This window comes from Dysidea avara, chromosome 4 (genome assembly GCF_963678975.1).
Source record: "Dysidea avara chromosome 4, odDysAvar1.4, whole genome shotgun sequence".
In the NCBI taxonomy this organism is placed as follows: Eukaryota; Metazoa; Porifera; class Demospongiae; order Dictyoceratida; family Dysideidae; genus Dysidea; species Dysidea avara.
The window spans coordinates 22,838,551-22,861,192 of NC_089275.1; the positions used below are offsets into that span (position 1 = coordinate 22,838,551).

Below are 22,642 nucleotides of genomic sequence, written 5' to 3' on the forward strand. Positions count from 1 at the left end.
TGTTGATAAAATTTTTGTTTTGGTACTTTTACTGCATCTCCGCTAGAGCCTACCTACATTTACGTGAGCTCCCTCTATGTTCACATGTAAATTTGTCCACTACTATATGGATATACATAGGCCTTAATGTCTCATCCATGACTGTGTTGCAGTTTTTCATACCGCATTAATGATATTTGTACTATTGGTTGCTGAAAGCAGTTATCAAACGGTATGCTAGTGCACTTTAAGTAGGGATCCCCCCCCCAAAAAAAAATCTAATGTCTAAAAACAAGAAAACACATACAGGTGGCCAGATATAGTTTAAAATCTCTGAAACTTGAATTTTCGTCCGACTGCCTGCCAGCCTGCCTTCAGCCTGCCCACCTGCCTGCCTGACCGCATTACAAGGCTGGAGGCCAAATGAAGCAGCACACAGCCACTATTTTACACCACAATAACTAATTCACCAGTGGGGTGTGCCTTTTGGGGTTCCAACTACTGTGCCTGTTATCTTCAGTTAGGCTGTCTTTGTCCTTCTTCATGCAATGCACAGCTCAGTGGAAAAATCCCTACTCCGGAATTGAACAAAAAATGATTTTTATAACATGCCATTGTAGGGATTTTCCCACCGATCTATGCTGTAATACCATCGTTCTTCTCATGTTTCACTACTTTTTATTGCTTGGATCCCTACTTCACTTTTAAATTAATTTTTTTTAATATAATAGTAAATTACTTCTTGAAGTTAGTGATAATAGCTAGAGCAGACTGGTAAGTTTCATTCTGAGTCATGTAATTCAACTACCGAGTTAAGTATAAGAAAAATTTAGGAATTTTGAGTTCGATTAGAGATCATAGAAAATAAGTAGGGAAACAAGGGAGGTCGCTTACACCTGCAGATATACTAGTGAACAATCCCTAATTCAGTCATGGTTTCTATGATCCCTAATCAAACTTAAAATTTCTTAATTTTTCCTTATACTTGTTTGTTTACTTTTTTGTAACATTATTATGACTGGTGAATCAGCACATACTACATCAAAAGAAAGGATGGCACCAGAGTTAATGTTTCGTCTGAACCCGTGCCCCAGCTATCAGTTATTGACTTGAAAGTGAAGTGGCTATTATGCTTCACTTTCAGCTATGTTCAACCCATTACACAGTGCTACAAATGAAGAACACCTCTGTAAACAATCCAGTCACTGCGGAAAATATGGACAATTCCCATTTACAAATGGGAAGCCATGCATCACACTGCCGCGAATCAACACTTTGGGCAGTCAGTGAAAAGAAATGAGACACAAACTCACAAAGGAGGACAAAGGTAAGTCCATGATGCATGTATTTTACATACTGCAGTATGCCAAAAGGCACATCTAGGAATGAAGCAACGTCAAACAGTGAAAAAATCAAGCCTGTAGCCTTAGCCATTATCGAGTTACGCTTGGCTGAAAGCATCAGGCAGGTAGTTAGTCAGTCAGTAGAACATTCCATTGATTTTTTTTTTAAATTTGAAGCTACCTATTGGAACCATTTAGGGTTGTGCTGAAGGCACTTTTGATACCTAACAAATGCTGCCAAGGCACCAGGATGGTATTGTGAAGTTAGTTTTGGGTGATATTTTTGGCCAAACCTCCATGATTCCTAATATCCACACAAAAACAGCCAAGCTATGAAAAAATGGTGCGGCCTAAAAAAGCCTGGTGAAAAAAGTTGTGAAATCAAAAGTGCATGGCGGCCAAGAAATGGCTGCAATGATGTTAATGCTAGTAAATTTTAACAATGCACACAGCCATTATTAAATTTTTTTAGCATTAACATCATTGCAGCCATTTCTTGGCCGCCACCTTTGATTTCACAACCTTTTTCACCCAGGCTTTTTAAGGCCGCACCATTTTTTCATAGCTTGGCTGTTTTTGTGTGGATTTCACTTCTTTTTGTACTTTATAAGGCCCCAAAACCAGCCTATGACTGACTTTGAGGTTTGTTTTTACTGACATTTCTTCTTTTGTATGTAGATACATTGATGCTTATTGAAGACAGACTTATACATGTATTTCATTGCATGATTTAATTCAATATTTGATAATATTATTGTAATACTCTAATAGAGTTCACATTTTTGAGTACTTCTAATAGAACATACATAGAATGTTCTAGAACAATCTAGTACTTCTATTGGTAGATCTATGAAATTACAAATGTTTGATTATAAGCAGATTTCAACTAGAATATCATTTATAAAGCAGAAATTAAGTGAGGTGATCAGTCAAGGTAGCAGTGGTTCAGTGGTTAAGGATGCAGGTGTTAGGTATGGAGGTCCCTGGTTCGAACTCTGGTAAGCTTTTTTTCGACATTTTTTGCATACCTTTTTTACCTCATGGTGACTGCTCTATTAGAGTATCTCGATCCTTTGATTTTACACTTGCTTAGTTTTTGCTTTATAACTTTGTCGCTGTAACTCTATTGCTATTCAAACTAACAAACAGCACTGCTACAATGATCAGCCTATCTACGCACCAATTTTCAAGCTATTTCTTTACTTGGTTTACCCTGTAGCCGTGATAGAAGTTTGGTTTTTTTTACGTGAATAAATGCTCATAAATCCTTGAATATTGCTCAGATTCTCATCAAACTTGGTACGTGAATCCACCATTACACACTCTTCATTTGTGCCAAAGATCGAGGCAATCGAGTTACACGTTTGCATTTTATAGCAATTTTTGCAAAGTATGCAAAAAGAAATCGAAGCCCCCATAGCCCCCCCCCCCCCCCCCCCCGTATGGCATAAGAAGAAAAAACAAAGAAATTAAAACAAAATTTTGAACACCCATATCTCACAAATGGCTGTTGTGAATTTAATCAAATTTGCTGTGTGGCGTACCCTACTTGGGGGACAGCTATAATGCAAAAATGGTGTGCTTTGGAGAAGGGGCCATGGAGTTATGCACGCATGAAAAGCTGTTTTCTTTCTTCCTGTAAATATACTCACGGTGTAGTTGCCGGCTTTCTTGGCCACACGACACACTACCGTGTGTCTTGATACAGTACTATCATATATTCTGTAAAAATTCACCTACTTAATTGCATTACTATATGTGACCGGATTTGCGAAAAGGTACCTTTTCCACACATTTGACATTCCAGCAAACTAAATGATGTAACATTTAACTCCTCATACCAATTAACTTGCTTTTAGTATCAAAATGTAGCCAAATACTGTAGTTACATTCTTTGAAAATTTCAAGCAATTATATGCCATGATCAAAAATTATGAAGCTTTAAAGTCCAAAAAAATGGGTCAAATTTTGTGTGTGAAAAAGGTACCTTTTCGCAAATCCGGTCACATATGCAGTGCATATGAAAAACTAGTAGTTAATGTGGCCTTTCTGCTACATACCTTATTTTGTAGTACAAAACTACTTTGGGGACTCTATTATAACACTGTCAACAAATTAAATAACCTATTTCACAATTAGATAGTTTGCTACAATTGATCATCTTTGCTGACAGTGTCAGAACAATTCTTGGTCTTTGTCCTTCACTGGCAGCATTTCACTAATTGTAACTTAATAGATTATTCACCAAATAAACTGTCCTGCATTAAACTACAGTGTAGTTGTATCTAACAAGGTTGTAGAATGTGCTGTCCTTATTCAAATTTAGAAACCTACACAAGGATAATGTGGACAAGATAGCAGTATAATATATATATGTGCATACAGAGATCAATTATTAAATCACAGAAACTTTGTCAGTGCATTCTATCTATATCATTTTTTACACTTGTATGTACTGTATACTTTTGTTGCAGATAAAATGAGTATTCTTCAAAACGTACTTGACTCCTACAAGCAACTTCCTCCAAAACTGGTTGATGACAAAGGTCAACTACCTCACCATTTAGTAGTTTCTGTTAACACTGAGTTCAGTGAAGCAGTCCTTAAAGTACTTATTAGATATCCTTTTGACTTGAGTACTAAAAATGAATATGGAAAAACTGCTCTGCAGTGCTGTAATCGCAAACGAAAAAAATTAAAAAGTATTTTAGAATGTAAAACAGAGAAGGTGATGGTTAGTACCCCAACTACTGATACAAGTAAAAATCAAGCAGATCACAACATTAGTAGCAACAAAAGTATTCAGCTTACAAATGATGATGCAATGAAAGACACACAGCCATCTGGTACTAAAGCTGCTGAAGACAATGATGATGATTCTGAAATGACTAGTGTTCAACGACTAAAAAAACTAAAAATTAAAGTTGAAAAGATATGTTGCATTACTGACCAAACATTGTTTCAGTCAGATGAAGATTCTGAGTTGAAAATGGATGCAAATGATAAAGTTTCTGTTAAACACATTAAACCTAATGCTAAGGATGTGTCTACCACCATTAATACAGATGCAAACTCTCATGCAGACATCATCACAACCATTGATACCACTGATGTATCTACCTTGACTGATGTTGCTATTGCCCCTAATGTAGCCACCACTGCTGATGTAGCCACCGTAACCGCCACCATCAATGTAGTAACCACCACTGATATGACCACTACTTCTCAAAGAGACATTTCCAAAACTGTAGCCACCACCAATGAGATAAACAACAACCCTGCTGCTACTAACATAGTCACTGCTACTTACGGAGCCACTAATGCTGTCTTTGATGGAAATAAACTGGCTCAAGAAACAGTATCATTTGAAGACTGTGCTTGGGAAGTGGAGTGCACTGAAACTTTTTGGAAGGAATTAGCAGAACAAGATGAAAATTTTAGAAAGTTAGTTTTTTCTAAGATTCATCGTCTAGCAGAAGGAGAATGGCATTATAAGTTTTGTAAACCATTGGTTGGTACTGATAAGCTTTTTGAATTGCGCATAAACAAATCAATGCGAATTATATGGGAAAAAGCCATGACATTCTCTCCACGCTGCTCCTCAAAGCCAACCCATTGTCATAATGATCTACCAACAGAGGTATACTCAGATGTAATCAGAATATGGAGTTTGGTGCTAGATCATGACAAATTGGATACATGTATTAAGCAGATAGAAAAGTCAAATGTGAAAGGTTTAGAAAGTGTTATCAAAAAGAATTTAGTTTGTCGCAAATTGTCCAGTATCCCAGGTGAACAAGCTACACGAGAAAAAATACCTCACCTTTATGATGTAATTGATGAGAATCAGCATGATACCAGCTATTCTTATCACCCACCTGCGAGTGCTAAAGATAATGAATACAATGTTGTAACATTTTATTCATTTTCTAATGAATTTGTTAAAAGCATTTTAACACAAAAGTCTAGAATGGATTTTCCTTTTAAGGGATGGCCCAAAGAAAATGAGATTATCAATTTAGACCATTCAGAGTCCATTCTCCTACTGGGTCGAAGTGGTACGGGTAAGACTACATGTTGTTTGTACAGGTTGTGGAACCAGTTTAAGTGCTACTGGGAAACTGCCACTGATCCCTGCATTCCACGAGAAGCATTAATAAAGTATAAGCTAAACACTAATACTGAAGATGAAGATGAAAACAAGTTTGAAGATGACACTGATGATTTTACCCAACATGATGAAGTATCTAATGATGCATCACGTCGTTTAAGTAATGAGGATGATACACCAGCTTCAAACTGTGATACTAACACAGCTGTATTGACAGAAGGTATGGATAGTGAGATACCTAGACCAAAATTTGATGAGGCAGATGAAGGTGCTTATGAATTTTGCAAAGAACACACAGACAATTTTCCTAAGGAATTAAATGCAGAATCTGATAGTGATAACGTATTAAGCAATGAACCAAAGCCTGTTAAATACATTACTTTTGATCATCTTCAGCAAGTTTTTATCACTAAGAACAATGTTCTCTGTACTGAATTTAAGGAAAAGTTTTATGATATGGCACACACTGTTGACAAATTACAAGGACACTTGAAGTTTGAAAAAAAATGCCATCTACATTCTTTACAAGATTTAAATCCGTATGCATACCCTTTGTTTCTCACTACTTATGAATGGCTTCAGTTGTTAGATAATTCACTTGATGACGATACTCCATTCTTTCCTCGAAATCCAGATGGCTCTCTGGCAATTGAAATCGAATACAGTTGTGATGGGAATACTGAAGATTTAACCATGATGGAGGAGTTAGATAATAGTGACAGTAATATAGATACTGGTGAGCAGTTGCAGCACATCACTGTTAGACGCAAAACTTGGCAAAAGATAGATGCTGATTTCTTTTGTGATGTGTTGTGGCCACAGGTGACAAAGCGCATTTGTGATAGCACACAGATTAGCCCCCTTCTTGTTTGGATGGAAATCAGGTCCTTTATCAAGGGCTCATTTCAGGCACTGCAAACTGCTAATGGTTATCTGTCACTTGATGAATATCAGAATCTTGGCCACAAGATGGCACCAAATTTTGCTGACAAGAAACACCTAGTTTACAAACTATTTGAAAAATATGAACAGATAAAAAGATGGAATAACTGTTTTGATGAGTGTGAATTGGTTTTCAATTTGTTTCAGCGGCTCTCAAAGCTTGATGACATCAACTGGTGTATCCATCAGTTCTACATTGATGAAGTACAAGACTTTACTCAAGCAGAGTTGACATTACTCTTACAATGTTGTCGATGGCCTAATGGACTTTTCCTAACTGGAGACACTGCCCAGAGCATCATGAGAGGTGTATCCTTTAGGTTCAGTGACCTGCGATCAGTGTTTCATTACATCAGTAAACACGTGGATACTTCTAAAGGGCAGAAAGTTAAAATTAAGGTTCCTAAATTGCATACATTAACTCAGAATTTTCGGTCACATTCCGGTATTCTACAACTTGCTGCAAGCGTGATTGACTTGTTGATGCACTTCTTTGGGTCATCTCTTGACAAACTCCCCAGTGATCAAGGAATGTTTCCAGGACCCAAGCCAGTATTGTTATTGTCCTGTAACTACAGTGATCTTTCTCTGTTACTAACAGGAAATGAGAGAGAAGCATCTGCCATCGAGTTTGGTGCCAAGCAAGCCATTATTGTTCAATTTGATGGTGTTAAAAAGAAACTCCGCAAAGAGTTGGATGCCATTGTGTTGACTGTATTTGAATCAAAAGGCCTAGAATTTGATGATGTTTTGTTATATGATTTCTTCTTTGATTCCAAAGTATGTTTATGTAACAAGTAGTAGTTGTAAGAGCAATCATGTATAAATGTTTCTATTCAAGTATGTATAAATCAAGTAAATGGAGTTTATCTAGGTTATAAAGTGTGGAAAACAAGCATGAAGAATGTGGGTTTTAATAGGAACTTCCAAAAAAACACATCCTGTGAGATAATGTAGATAAAAATTATCTAGGTACCTTAAGATAACAAATTTGCTTATTGAGATACGTAATAGTAAATCTTCATAATCCATATAATTATTGTAAATCAACCACAGTCAGATGAAAAAATTGTGGAAGGTGTCAAACTAGTTGGGAAAGTGATAAAATTTCTGACTTAACATCCATTATGTCAGCAAAACAATTATGTAAAATAATATTTTGTTTACAAAATAGTCCTATGATGTCACATCATTATTGAGATAATATCAATTATCAAGATAAAATGGCTGTCTCTTATTGAGATATAGGTTTCACTATTATCACATAGCTTTATTGTGTATATGCTGGGAACATTATATGTAGTAAAAAATTTAAATACGGACCTATTTAAAGGCTTAGGTACCTTCCTTCTTATGCATTGGTCAAATTTGCTTTGAAAGCAGTGTCATAGGGCATGGATCAGTAGTGCAGTGCTAGTAGTACTAAAATAACTTTATACCTACCATGAATGAACTGTAGTAATTGAATAAAAATTGTTAATCTGAAATAAAATATTTAGAAAGCTGCATATTATGCCAGAGTGTAACGAATTATAACATTTAAAATCAATATTACAATTAAGCAATGTAATTTATTATGTTGAAATTACCACCATGCAAGAAAGCTTGAGTCGCAATGTAACAAGACTCAGTTAATTTTGTTGCTACCTATAGTTTGTTTGAGTTCTTGTATCTGTGCCTGCATAGTGTGCATGCATATAAAGATTATGTAGATTTGATTATTTACTTTTTCAGGCTGATGAGGAATGGCGGGTGGTAGTCAAGTACCTTGAAGATCACCCAAAGCTGATATGCAGTAAAGAAAGTGCTTATAAACCTCAACCAATACAATTTGACGAGTGCAAACATAAAATGCTCAATTCAGAGTTGAAGCTACTGTATACGGCTTTGACAAGGGCTAGATGCAACCTTTGGATATATGATTCTAACCCTGACAAACGGTCAGCAATGTTTTATTATTTTCAGAAACGCGGTTTAGTAAGAGTATTATCAGCATCCTTTACTAGTGATGGAAGTGGGGGGGAGACGGTCTTTACAAAAAAATCTTCCACTGCAGAATGGAAACAAAAAGGTGACTATTACAGAGAAAAAAATAAGTGGGAGGCAGCAATCTTTTGTTACAAGAAAGCCGGAATGGAAGATTTGGTCCAAGAAGCCAAAGCTTACTATAATATACATGAGGGAAAGCAATCAAGAAACAAACGTCATGTTACAGAAATGAAAAATTACTTCTTAAGAGCTGCAATGAATTTTTTGAATTGCTTTGATTTACAATTGTCTATAAAATGGATTGAAAAGGCAGCATCATGGTTATTCAATGCCAGTGAGTATGGCTTAGCAGCTTTATTATTTATCAAACTTGATAAAGTAAGAAAATGCCATACAGAAAATGGTAAACTTAAGGATTTTTTGTATATTACCGTACGCAAGGAAATTTTGACGTCAAAAAATTTGATGAATCAGTTTAATTCGTCAAATTTAAATTCGTCAAATGTTTATAAGCACCCTTAAAAGTACAGGTTTTGCCTACAATTTCTTGATTTTCATCAACGTTATATTCATCAAATCTGCTGAAGTCTGAATTCGTCAAATTTTTCTTACGTCAAAATTTCCTTGCATACAGTATGTACATATGTCAAAAGGTTTTTTGTGGTTGGTGTATTTGTTTAACATAAGTATGTATTTTGCAATTGTTGCTGCATAAATCAGGGGCGTACCCAGGAGGGTGTTTCCAGGGGTTACAGGAAACCCTTTAGGATTTTTCACACTACTTGAAGCATTATAAGAAATTGAAACTTTGGGGTTCCAGAATCTGGAACACTGATCTATCATGGAACAGGACAACTTTTATCTTAGTTTAATAATAGTTTCTTATATGATAGCAACACTTGTAGTATTGTTCAGAATTATGATTTTGGTTAGAAGATTGAGATACTCAAATAAAGCAGTCAGACAACCTAATATAGCAGTCACTCAGCTGTAGTGGAATCCCTTTTCAAAATTCCTGCGTACACCCCTGTAAATTCTATCTTGACTCACACTAGCTTAGCTATAAAGAGAGTGCCTTTATGTGGAACAAAGCTATCAATAAAATTAACATATAAAGCAGGATTTAAAACTTTGCATAAACAATTGCACTTACCTTTATCTGTTTTGTGTCCAAGCAGGCAGGCAGTAGAAAATTCCATGAGTATTTTTTTAATAGTAGTGTATTGGAAGCATTTAAGGTAGTACTGAAAGCACTATTGGGCTAATAACCAATACTGCAGGAAGGTAATATGAAGCTAGTTTTTGGGTGATATTTTTGGCCAGAAAAACCCAAACCTCCATGATCCCTAATGTGGTTAGCAAGTGTATATGATTACTACAAAAAAAATAGTACTTAAACAAGGGGAGCAAAATTATCATGTAAAGTACAAAAATTATTCCCTACCTACTGTAGGTCCATATTAATTAGCAACAAACTAACATATAATTATTGCACTTCGGTAGCTTGTAAAACCTTACACTTGCATGTGAATATTAATTTAAAATGATAGGCATTAGATATCACTTTATATCACTCATATACCTAAACTGGCCAGAGGGCCAGCTTTTTGAATCTTTCTTTTTACGTATCTTTTTCTTTGCTACAGGAAGAAGATAAAGAATTTGCATTTGATTATGTGTGTATTTTTTAAAAACGTATTTTGTATGTTGATATGTACATATTGTTTTGCAACTCTCTACAGGGTGACTTGTAACCATAGGCGGCGGAAAGGGGGGGCTAGGGGGCTGAAGCCCCCCTCAGAATGATATAACGCCGAAATTATTGTGGGGCTGAAAACCGCGATAAAAATCGAGATACTCTAATAGAGCAGTCACTCTAATAAAGCAGTCACAGTATTAGAGCAGTGTGTAGTGAGCTATGTAGGGATTTTATGTAGTTTATCAGCTATAAATGCATAGCTGGTGAGATGGGCAGCTATTCTCAGCTGGCTGTGACGTTTTTTTTTTTGGTCTCACCTTATCAAACCAGAGACAATGTAGATCGTTTCCATAAGTATGGGTCAGCCCAGCCCCCCCTCATATCAACTACTTCCTCCGCCCCTGCTTGTAACTTACAATAGCTAAACTCTTACAGGGTGACTTGTTTGTGGCTGAACTCTACATAGTGACCTGATCTTGTCCGTAGCTGAAATTTCACAGGGTGATTTTTTTGTGGCTGAGCTCTCTATGTGGTGACTTGATAAACTGTATATAGCTCATCTCTCTACAAGGTGACTTTTGTGGCTGAACTCACATGGTGACTTGATGTAGCTGACCTCTCTATGAGGTGACTTTTAACTTACCACAGGGTGATTGTTTTGTAGCTGAACTCTCTACTTGTAACATAATTAAACTCCCTACAGGGTGACATCAGCGTATGCAGCTGAACTCTTTACAGAATGACTTCTTTGTAGCTCTGAACTCTCTATGGTCACTTGTTATAGCTGAATTCTTTACAGGATGACTTGCTGCTAACTAAATGTAATAAGGTGACTGCACTATTAAAGTTTGATCAAGCATTTGTTACATGTACATAGACTGGTTGGTTTTTGTAGTATGACATGATGAATTCTTCTAAATCACTGAAATGTTATTCTACAACGATTAATCCACGCTATACACCGATTTTCAGCTCATTCCTATAAGCAGTTTGCAATGTTTTTTATTAATAAAACTCGATCTCGTGATTGTTACACACTGTTGGTTTTTGCATTGTATCTTTGTGGACTTAATCCAAGACTTGATTTCTTTCAAGTCACCAAAAGGCTCTACTAAAATGGTTAATCTAGCTACAGACCAATTTTAAAAAGCGGTTTACCCTGTAGGTGTGATAGAAATTTAATCTTATTTTACACAAATAATTGGTCATAACTGGTGAATCTTGATTGGATTTCCACCAAAATCAATACTGAGATTTGCTTTAATAACCCCTTTTAAGTGTGCCAAATTTGAGCTTAATTGGAGTGCACATTTGTGTTTATGGCAGATTTGCAAAGCATGTGAAGACAAGTAGTAGTAGAAGAAAAATATGAATCTTTGGCTGCTCGTATCTCAAAAATGGCTGGGGAAATTTCCTTCAAATTTGGTATGTGGACTGCCGGGCATCTCTACAGCAAAATTGGTTCCGATCGCGGGATCACCAAGTTACATATTTACCTGTGAAAATCATATATTTTTATATAACCCTGGTGTGGTTCACCGGCTTCTTGGACCATACAACACACTACTGTGTGTCTTGATCTATTTATAGTTACAGTACAAATGCATGCTTATGAAGCACATTGTATGGATGTTATTGGTTGCACATTGGCCCAACATTATATTTCCTTTTAGAAGGATTATGCATTGTTACAGGTTGATGATGCAATTAAAGCCTATCAACGGGATGGTCAATTTCAAGCTGCTGCTGATTTATATAAAAAACAGGGTAAAGTAGACAAAGCTATTAAGTCCCTGTTACTAGATCCACAAGGAAATTTGCTCCCTGAAGCCCTCAAACTTGCTATGGACTACACAAATGGTGAGAACAGCTTGCCTCTTGATCCCGGGTGTTCAATTAATGTTATTGCCCAACGAACAGCAGAATTCTATTTAAGGAATAATAAAGTTGGAAAAGCAAAAGGTTGCACAGAATTTTTTACTGAATCTAGAGATAAAGTAAGCCTGTTGAAAAGGGCAAATTTAAAAGATGAAGCTTTAGAACTTTTAATTGCTGAAAAGAATTACAGTGAGATATATAGATTATTTAAAGGTTGGGAATTATTTGAAAGGGGTGCAGAAGTAGCTGAAAAGCTAGGAGACAGTTCAACTCACTGTGACTTCCTTTTACATGCTGTGAAACAAAAGCTACAAGGTAAAGAAGACTATGTGAAAGAATGTAAACTTGAAGATGCCAACAATCTTGAAAAGGCAGGTGCAAAATTATCCTCTGTAGATACACAACTACTAGTATGGTTAATGTGTGCAATACTAAGAGAGGATCCAACCGAGTGTTTCAATGTATGCCAAAGGTTTAAGCATGCAAATAATCATTTTGGTGCCATTGAAGCTTTAAATGCAGCCTTCAAATTCAGGGAGCCAAACTTTGACTTAAAGAAGGTCGAAATCACTGCTACTTTGGAAAAGATTGGTGTCATTACAGATTGCATGCAATATGCACAAGACATCTTAAATGAAATAAAATCTTCTGGAAAGTTGACAAAAAATTTGCAGCTTTCAAAATGTAGGAAGTTTTATCAACTTGAACAGTCTGAAGACATCTACTTTTCATCTCCATCCCAATATTTTGCAATGCGAAGGCTATCAAAATGTTGTAAATCTCGAGATTGCGATGGTATGATACAATTTAATCAACATGTTTTAAATAATATGATTACAAAACATTTTTGTGTTATAGTTGATAATTGGAAGGAACTGGAATTAGAAACAGTTCTGTATAAAATACTTAATTCTGATAAATATACACAATTGAATTTAATTATTGACAAAAAATCTGACAAGAGAAATTTTGCAGAGACTTGTTGCAGAGTTGGTAATATACAAGAGTATCTTCATTGTTGCATAAAACTAGTTGAAGTTGCAAGTTCTCACAACAGTAACAGCATGCGAGACTGTAATTTAATAGGAATTGATGACTGGGAGTCATTGTTAAACTATGGAAGTGATAGGATAGTTAGTATTTTTTCTCCACAGTGGAGTTATTACTTACCTTTTTCTAGAAAAGAAGTTGAAATGGTGAAAAGATCTAGAAGTGTTTGCAAATGTTTACAATCTAAGATGGAATTTAGCAGCAAAATAAAAGGTAACATCAATGCTTTTCTATTCAATTGGCGTATTTGTAAATTGACTAATTGTAGTCTTAAGTATGAATTAGAAAGATGTTTGGAGGAAGAAGAAGCAAAATGGACTAAAGTAAAGCAGAAAGAAACAGAATTGAAAGAAAACAACACAATAAAGGAAGAAATCAGTGATCAGCGATGTAAAACTGAAAAGAAAAAAGGCAAAAAGCAGAAGCATAAAGATGAGAAATCAAAGGAACATGATGAAATTCCAGGCGTACTTGCACAAACAGAGTCTGGATACTCCCATGAATTTTTCAAATGGCTACGCTGTTGTCGGCAGCTGGAAAACGGCAATTTTATGGGTTTTGCTGAAGGTGTAATTCGTAGATTACTATTTTCAATAGTAAAGACAGAGTCAATAAAGCCTAAACTAAAAGTACTGAATTTAATATCTGTACTGGAAGTGGTGTGCACTGGTCTTTTAGGATCATTAAAGGTTACTAATGTCAAGAGAAATCTGCATGTGTTGCTACCAGAATCATATGAACATACTTTAACTGTGTTTGATGCTATTGTTGCTGGAAAATATACACTTCTAAATTCAATAACCAATACAAGTGCTGAAAGTGTATATATGGAAAAAGTATTTGACTCTGCAAGATATCTGCTGCAGGAAACTTTATGGCTTCTTTTAGGTCGTGTGGTACAATCATTTAATGCTTTGAGGTATGCTGCTTTGCTTTCTGCTACTGTGATTAACAATGGATTCAAACGGTGTCTGGAGTTGTGCTTGTGCCTGTTTGGAAATCTATACCCTATAATGCACCCCAGTAATCGACAAAAGGTTTACCAAATTCTATGTAAGATACTCAACTTAGTTTTGAAGAAAAATGCATTGCAATTAAATGATTTCTTTCCAGAATTGCATGATATTGTCAAGCAGCTGTCAACAACTAGGATAACGAATTCCAACTATATTCAATGTATATTTTCTATATTGTTTAAGATTCAACAACGTTATAAGCACTCTTTGGTAAGCCTTCAATTTGATAGCAAGAACGTAAAGATAATTTTTAAGAGCATACAGATTCAAGAATTAGAAGGTATGCAGCAAGTATGCAATACACGATGGCAAAGTGGTCAGTACCCCAATACCCAGTATCAACAGCAATGTAGTAATAAGTGGCGGACCAAAAATGAGACTACAATGAAACAAAATCAGGAATCTCTTGGGAAGATTGGAACAACCAAACATTATAAAGTTGAAAAACCATTGAGTAAACCACATGCCAATGATCAGGCAGAGCATACTACTGATACTAATGTACACATTATCCATGATACACTTCCAGAACCGAATGTGACTACTCAACCATGTGTCGACACTATTACAAGTGTGCCAAACACAGCACCCACATCCTTGGAAGCCACAGTTTCTCATCCATTAAACTCATATGATAAGTTTAAAGCTAATCATAAGGAGATGCATGAATCATCACATTCAGTGTTGCAGTTACCCATTAACCAAGATTTCATTGATGCACCAGCTGCACTATCCACGTCCCTGTCTATTATTCCACCTACAGCAGACAGTGAACATACTGTTGATGTCATAACTGAAAGTTCAATTATGCCACCCTCAACAACAGGCAGTCGATACTTTCACACAAACGATGAAAGAGAAAGTGATGCAACCATGTTTAATGCTAATGATGTGCCATGTGAGTCCACTAAATATTCTAGTCAGCAACTCAGTAATATTGAGCAGTTTCCTACTGCTACTAACAGTGCAGTTTTATCTTCCTCTGTGCTAACACAACCACTTAATGCAACTTCATACAATGCATATCATCAACACAGTTTAAAATTCTTCCAATCTCCTCAAATTACAATGATTCCTCCTGTATCCATGGTACCAATGATACCATATGGTACACCAATGATTGCTCCATATTTGCCAATGCCTGGAGTACAGCCTGGTCAATATTATCCAATGACATATGATGGGCAATATGTTGGTCCATACACACATGGGTATGAAACAGAGAGTGCTTTCCAAGATACAACCATGGATGAATATGACTATGAGGCAACAGAAATGGAACCTCATACAGATTTTGAGCTAACAGATTATGTTACTACTGTTAATTATAATACAACATCCTTTCAAGATGACATCAGTGATGAAGACTATACAGTGACAGAAATGGGATATTATACAGACTTTGAACAAATAGATGATACTGATTATGATACAATGGCCTTTCAAGCTACAACCACTAATGAAGAACATTTTCCAGTTGAAGAAATGCAATTTTATAGAGACATTCCCCTAGCAACTGATTCTGTTGTTGACACAACAATTCAGTCAGACCACTGTCCAATTTGTGATGTTAATATTAATGAGTTGGGAAATGAGCACCATTTAGTCTCACAAGAACATGTGATTATGGAAAGTCACTACAAAGAATATCACAAGATCAAAAGTAAATATGAATCAACAGTAGCAGAAGCTGAAACACTTATAACCTTGACAAAGGGTGGCAGTAAAACTATTTTACAACATCAGATTCATAAAATAATGGACAGTAAGGTAAACTTTGGAAGAAGTGCATGTAATATTGAAGAAAATCTTTTGTGGCAAAATGGCCAAATGATAATAGAAAAGTGTGGCGGTGAACTAGCAGAATTAATTAATTCATATTATGTCCAACTAAAGGCTTCTGAACTGACTGACTAGTACAAACACTTTCACGGTGAATATATGTACATAGCTAACACTTTGACACGCTTAGTTATAGCTGCACACAGTTTGTGAAGTTGTATGGGTTTATACATAACATTATACGGAGTTATATTGCACAGTAGTAATGTAATAACTGAGCAAGTGGAAGTAACAATTAATGTATTTCAGTATATATGACTCCTGCACAAGCAGTTGTTTTAAGAGATTCTAGTCTCTACTGTTGTAATTATAACAAACTGTGTGCTTATATGGAGAAATTTCTATATGCCTTTAGTTGCGCATTAATCTTGTAAATAACTAATTTTTACATGTATCAATCCATGCAATGCATAATAATTGTTTTGCATTTACCTCTGTTGCATATTAACAATAACATTGTACATCGGAGGTACATGCAAAAAATAATTATTTGTAAGATTAAATCTGTGTGACCGAATTTTGGAATATCACACTTACGGGCACATTCAACACATTGAATTTAATATTTGATTCTGAAACACAGCATTATGAGTTAAAATTCCTACCCAGTTAAGGGTAGAATAAACCATAGATACCTTGAATTACAAAAAAAATTTTAGAATTACATATTTGAATAGTGCTTTCTGCTACACCATGCTAGTTTCAAAAATTCTAATTGTTTCAGGCATGACAATAAGGGTGATTTTCCGTCACATATATTAATTACAAAACATAATGATCCACAACTGTTAATTGATGTACAGTGCGTATGTGTACATAACTTATAAGGCATAAGCACATATATAGTGCCGGTTCAGTGGTATGCCATATAGTATCATATATACAGTATGCAAGGGCATATCCATGTTTTTCCAAGGTGGTTTCTAGATTTGGTATATAGTGAATTATAGGTGCTGGGGGCATACCAGCCACTGGCAGATTTTTAACATAAAAATGCTCCAAATTTACTAGATTCAAAATTTCATGGATAGTGTAAACTATTTCAATACATGGTCAGTTTCCTCTTAAGTCTTTGTAAAATTAACTTTATGCTACATGGCTGGTCAGGTATATATATTGAATGGTGACCAAAATACATTCCAATTTAACTAAAATTTAACTGCTAATTTCTTATTTGAATTTCAGTTTAGTCTTACATTTGTTTATTATATAGTTATACAACGGCCACGAGTGCTCTGCCTGATATAAACGCACGAGCCTGAAGGCCGTTAGGCCCGAAGGCAAGTGCGTTTATACAGGCAGAGCACGAGTGCACGTTGTATAACTGTTATGTACTACTCACCTAATAGGTGGGGAGAGTCTCACAAGACAGCTGTAACACTTATAAAGGCCAGGTTTCTAACATCGATTGTGGGTAACCAAGCCGGACGTTGCGATGACGTTCACCCTGCAGTACTGCAGCCACCTAGATATTGAAAGCTAGTACGCTATGGGTTATATCACTAACCTGCATTCGCTGTTCGACTCTCATTATGTAGTGCTCAACATACCAGCGTGATCACTCAATCGCCATATAGACTAAGCGCCAGACTAATCGCCATAGTGATTCCCTCGAGCGAAAAAAAGTAGCTAAATAGACGTTTTAAGTAAACAAAACCCAACTACTAAACGATACTAGTCTAATTCTTACCATTCACACTGGCTAAACACAAATCTGGTGGCATGACAAAACTGGTTACCACAATCGAACGTAAAGGTTAGTATTATTTAGAATATATTTGTTTTATTGAGTCATTGTTGAAGTGGACTACAGTTTAATCTGGGCTAAGATGGCACCAGACTAGTAAGGTGTATAAGTACGTTTATATATATGTAGACTAGAGTTGTGGCCACCCGCGTTGGCTTTTTCGATCGCCATTGGCTGCTTGTAAACATTATACGTATTGGTGACGTTATGGCCCACAATCGACCTTTACATGTCAGGCTATAAAAGAATTCGAGTGATCTGTGAAGTGTCTTTCCACCTATCAGGTGAGGTGTCGTAGTGGTCTTCGCCACCGGCACTTGTGCTATGCTGCACAAAACCGCAGCCAGTGCAATATCTGTATATTGCACTGCGGTCGGTGCATTATAACTTATATTTCAGAAGACTCAGTCTCTCATATCAACGGTGTTTGACCAGTTTTCTTAAAATAACAGCTATGTTTACAGCTCAAAAAAAAATTTTTTTATAAATAAAATCTATATAGTCCCACAATCGAACCCACCAATCGACCTTTTTCTTAGCTAGAACACGTGTGACAGCTCAAGAACGACGCGGTCTACTTTCAACGATGACTGACATCAATGCGACGCTTCAGAAACTGTCTGACCAGTTTCAATCACTGTGGGAAGATGTGAACTCGATCAAACGACGAAAATCAAAGAAGAATAAATCGTCTCGTCGCTCCAGAAGCCGCGAGAGACGCCACCGTTCTCGAAGTAGAACCAGTAGAACCAGATCTAACAGTCCTCGGAGAGGGCGTAGATCCCGCTCTCGGAGTAGAGGAGGATATTCTCCACGTGTCTCCCGTTCCCGGAGCAGATCTCCCTCTCGGAGTAGAGGATCACCACGCTCTCGGAGCAGAGAAAGTGGAATAACACGCTCCCCAAGTAAGGCACGCTCTCGGAGTAGAACAGGCCATAGAGACGGCAAATCACGATCCCGGAGTAGGAGCTACTCGCGATCACAGAGGAGGGGTCATTCACGTTCCCGGTGTGGAACAAGACACTCCAGATCTCGTTCTCGGAGTAGAACACCTAGCCCAGTGTCAAAGTTTAGGAACTGGGAAGATCTGTCAGACGACCCAGACTATGAAGAACAAGTAGTCTTTCATGAGTCAGATACTGAGACTCGCACTGCCAAGACTGCTCCACCAACCAGACTGGCAGAAGTCACTGGTGAGACAGCAGCCTTCTTGAAAGAGAAATGCTCCAAGAGATTGGAAAGTGCAAATCGGCTGACAACTAGAAACACCTATGCCCTTCCCAAAGTCCCAGCCACAAGGACATCAGTGCTTGATGCCTACATGAAACCGGAGGTTTCCCAGACTGCAAAGGCATCAGATAGAGAACTGGGGTCAATTCAAAGCGCTGTACTAGATGCCATGGCACCTCTCACTGCCATTGTTGAGGCTGACGCCAAAGGTGACAATGTCACACACAGACAGGCGGTTAATGCTGCAAAGGCAGCCATTGAACTGGTTGGCAATGCAAATGCCAGAATTAACCACATGAGGAGGACTAAGATCATCACTCAGATGAACAAAGCACTCCTCCCTTTAACTGAAGAGGATGACAACTTCATTGATGCTGCCCCATCCTTATTTGGGCCAGCCTTTGCTCAGAAGTCCAAAGAGCTGGTGGACCAAGTCAAGGCCATGAGATTCCACCTCCCTGGACACAAGGACAACAAGCATCAGTTTTTTCGAAATGTCCCCCCCAACAGCAGGGGGGGATACCAGTACAGCCAGAGGCCAAGAAGGGGAGGAAATCACAGTGGCCGAGGATACAGACGTCCCATGCAAGGGCAGAGGCCCCAGTGGAACAAATGAACCCTTTGACGCATACAGATGTTCAAAATTTTCTGATAATAGATTTCAAAAGTACGTTGAAAAATCACCTAGCATGCCTGGGCATAATTCCCCCACTAGTAAACCATCCCCCAGCAGGGAGACTAGTTCATTACCAACCAAACTGGTTGAGGGTAACACAGGACTGGTGGGTCCTAAATGCAATCCAGGGTTATCTGATAGATTTCTCCTCAATGCCACATCAACCTGTAATACCTCACTGTCCTCAATACTCTGCAGAGCAGACTCACCTGATATCAGAGGAGGTAACCGAGTTACTACAGAAGGGGGCAATAGGGGAGATAGTACCGGTAAAGCAACCAGGATTTTATTCGAACCTCTTTCTTGTTCCCAAGAAAGATGGAGGGAAACGCCCAGTAATAAATCTCAAATCTCTAAACAACTTTGTAAACAAGGAACATTTCAAGATGGAGGGCATCCATACATTGAAAGACATCCTGCGACAGGGGGACTGGTTAGCCAAAATAGATCTAAAGGACGCCTTTTTCTCAATACCCATTCACCCAAGCCACAGAAAGTTCCTCAGGTTCATTTTCAAAGAGAGGGCCTACCAATTCAACTGCCTACCCTTCGGCCTATCCTCAGCTCCTTGGGTGTTTACAAAAACCCTAAAACCAGCACTTGCCATTCTCAGGGAAAGAGGTGTACGGCTATTAGCCTACATCGACGACATACTAATTCTGGCAGAGTCCAGGGACCTGATCCTAGACCAGGTGACTGGAATGCTATACCTCCTGCAATGTCTGGGATTTATTGTAAACACCAAGAAATCAGTACTGAATCCAGCTCAGGTGATAGAATTTCTGGGCCTGTCTGTGGACTCAGTAGCAATGGAGATCAGGCTTCCTCCAATCAAAATCAAACAGATTCGAGCAGAGGCTCGCAAACTAGCAAGGCAAAAATCAGTCTCAGCCCGCATGCTTGCACAACTACTGGGCAAGATGAATGCTACAAATTGTGTCCTTCCTCCAGGGCCCCTGTTTTATCGCTACCTACAAATGGCTCTAACCAACACATTGGAGCAGAGCTCTCAATGCTACGAAGCACAAGTTCCTCTGACACAAGAGTGTCTGGAGGAGCTGGAATGGTGGGACAGCAACATGTGCAGGTGGAATGGCAAGACACTTGTACAAAGGGATATAGATCTAGTGATCGAATCCGATGCATCCCTGGAGGGATGGGGTGCCCACTGCTCCAGACAGAGAACAGGGGGACCTTGGTCCCAGCAGGAACGGTCGATGCACATCAATTGCCTCGAACTGCTTGCAGCGACTCTGGCAACCAAAACCTTTGCAAAGTCCAAGACCTCAATATCCATCCTACTGAGAATCGACAACACCACAGCAGTAGCCTACATAAACAACCTGGGAGGAACAGTCTCCAGGGAATTGGTGATGCTCACAAGGAACCTGTGGATGTGGTGCCTGGAAAGGAATATCCACATTACAGCAGTACACTTGCCAGGTGCACTGAACACAATAGCCGACACAGAGTCTCGGGAAATGTTGGACAGGACAGACTGGAAATTGAACCCTGTGATATTCCAGAAAATCACCACCCTCTATGGACCCCTAGACATGGACCTGTTTGCATCCAGACTGTCCACCCAGTGCCCACACTACTTCAGCTGGCGGCCAGATCCTTATGCACTGGCAACAGATGCATTCCTCCAGGACTGGACTGCCATGAAGTGCTATGCGAATCCCCCATGGAATCTGGTGGGCCGGGTACTTGCACAAGTACAATCCCAACAGACTCAAGTAGTGCTAGTAGCTCCTGTCTGGAAGGCACAACCATGGTTTCCAACACTTCTGAACATGTTGATAGACCATCCTCGGTTAATCATTCCAACACCGAGGAAGCCAATCAGCGTAGATCCCATGCCACTTCTTCCTCAGTTAGCCGTATGGCACATCTCAGGAATAAGTTCCGAAGTCAGAACCTTTCAGAAGAAGCTACAGCACTGCTCCTCAAGTCATGGAGGACCAAAACAAACAAGTCCTATGACTCACTGTTTGGAAAATGGCATAGCTGGTGTGTTGAACGGTCTTTCAATCCATTTTCTGGACCTGTAACCAATGTTGCCAATTTCTTGGCACAGCTGTGTGCAGAAGGGTACCAATACAGTTCAATAAATTCCTATAGATCTGCCATTTCGTCAGTACATGAGAAAGTAGATGGTTATAATGTGGGACAACACCCACTAATATCCAGACTACTGAAGGGAATCTTCCATGATAGGCCTCCACTACCTAGATATACTAGCACGTGGAATGTCCAGACTGTGCTGAATTATCTAGAAGGTCTGGGAGAAAATCAATCCCTGCCCTTGAAAGACCTATCATGGAAATTAGCCATGTTGCTTGCCCTTACACGCCCTTCACGATCAGCAGATTTATCTCAGCTAGACTTGAAAAGAAGAGTACACAAACCAGATGGTGTGTGTTTCTATCCTAATGTGTTAGCAAAGCAATCCAGGCAAGGTTCACAGATAGCTCATTTCTTTTTTCCTTCCTTACCTGAAAATCCTACATTGTGCCCAGTAATGACTCTTAAAGCATACGAGGATAGAACCAAGCCCATCCGTGACAATGAGCCAAGGTTGTTTATCTCTTTCATCAAGCCATACAAGGCTGTGACTTCCAGCTCAGTGGCTCGTTGGCTTAAAGCTGTGTTAACTGCAGCTGGGATAGACACTGCAATATTTTCAGCACATTCCACCAGAGGTGCATCTTCCTCTGCAGCTGCAAAAGTTGGCATTACCACCAATGACATTCTTAAGGCAGCTGACTGGAGTTCTGAGTCAGTGTTTCAGAAATTTTATTATAAACCATCTGACAATCCGTCATATGGTAGAGCAGTTCTGTCCAATTCAGCTACAAACAACACCGTTGATATGAGAGACTGAGCCTTCTGAAATATAATTCATAAATGGCTCAGACCACGAAGTGGTTGCATGCTATTTAGAATTGTATGAAGAAGGTGAAGTTGAACATATCAACGGTCCCACCCACCCACCCTTGTAGGTTTTCTCAAGCTAATCAAAGGTCAATTGGTGGGTTCGATTGTGGGACTATATAGATTTTATTTATTAAAAAAATTTTTTTTTGAGCTGTAAACATAGCTGTTATTTTAAGAAAACTGGTCAAACACCGTTGATA

The 22,642-nt window shown here is 38.1% G+C and overlaps 2 protein-coding genes across 2 annotated transcripts; both read left to right on the plus strand.

The window, feature by feature from the left end:
* Window positions 1–4,871: 4,871 nt before the first annotated feature.
* Window positions 4,872–15,924, plus strand: LOC136253680 (TPR and ankyrin repeat-containing protein 1-like). Its single transcript, XM_066046340.1, has 3 exons — window positions 4,872–7,155; window positions 8,110–8,742; window positions 11,758–15,924. Exons 1-3 carry the CDS (start codon window positions 4,876–4,878, stop codon window positions 15,922–15,924), a joined length of 7,080 nt encoding a protein of 2,359 aa, XP_065902412.1. The 5' UTR covers window positions 4,872–4,875.
* A 3,591-nt stretch (window positions 15,925–19,515) lies between these two features.
* On the plus strand, window positions 19,516–22,389 carry LOC136253681 (uncharacterized). The gene is made up of 3 exons (XM_066046341.1): window positions 19,516–19,594; window positions 19,644–21,552; window positions 21,627–22,389. Exons 1-3 carry the CDS (start codon window positions 19,516–19,518, stop codon window positions 22,387–22,389), a joined length of 2,751 nt encoding a protein of 916 aa, XP_065902413.1.
* Window positions 22,390–22,642: the final 253 nt, after the last annotated feature.

What these genes read in the sequence shown, in the direction of transcription:
- LOC136253680 (XM_066046340.1), top strand. Translation starts at nt 4,876, where the DNA reads ATGCGAATTATATGGGAAAAAGCCATGACATTCTCTCCACGCTGCTCC. An exon ending in ATTTCTTCTTTGATTCCAAA is followed by an intron (nt 7,156 to 8,109) that starts GTATGTTTATGT and finishes TTACTTTTTCAG; the next exon opens with GCTGATGAGGAATGGCGGGT. An exon ending in TATTTATCAAACTTGATAAA is followed by an intron (nt 8,743 to 11,757) that starts GTAAGAAAATGC and finishes GCATTGTTACAG; the next exon opens with GTTGATGATGCAATTAAAGC.
- LOC136253681 (XM_066046341.1), top strand. Translation starts at nt 19,516, where the DNA reads ATGCCTGGGCATAATTCCCCCACTAGTAAACCATCCCCCAGCAGGGAG. An exon ending in ACCAACCAAACTGGTTGAGG is followed by an intron (nt 19,595 to 19,643) that starts GTAACACAGGAC and finishes GTTATCTGATAG; the next exon opens with ATTTCTCCTCAATGCCACAT. An exon ending in TCAATCCATTTTCTGGACCT is followed by an intron (nt 21,553 to 21,626) that starts GTAACCAATGTT and finishes AAATTCCTATAG; the next exon opens with ATCTGCCATTTCGTCAGTAC.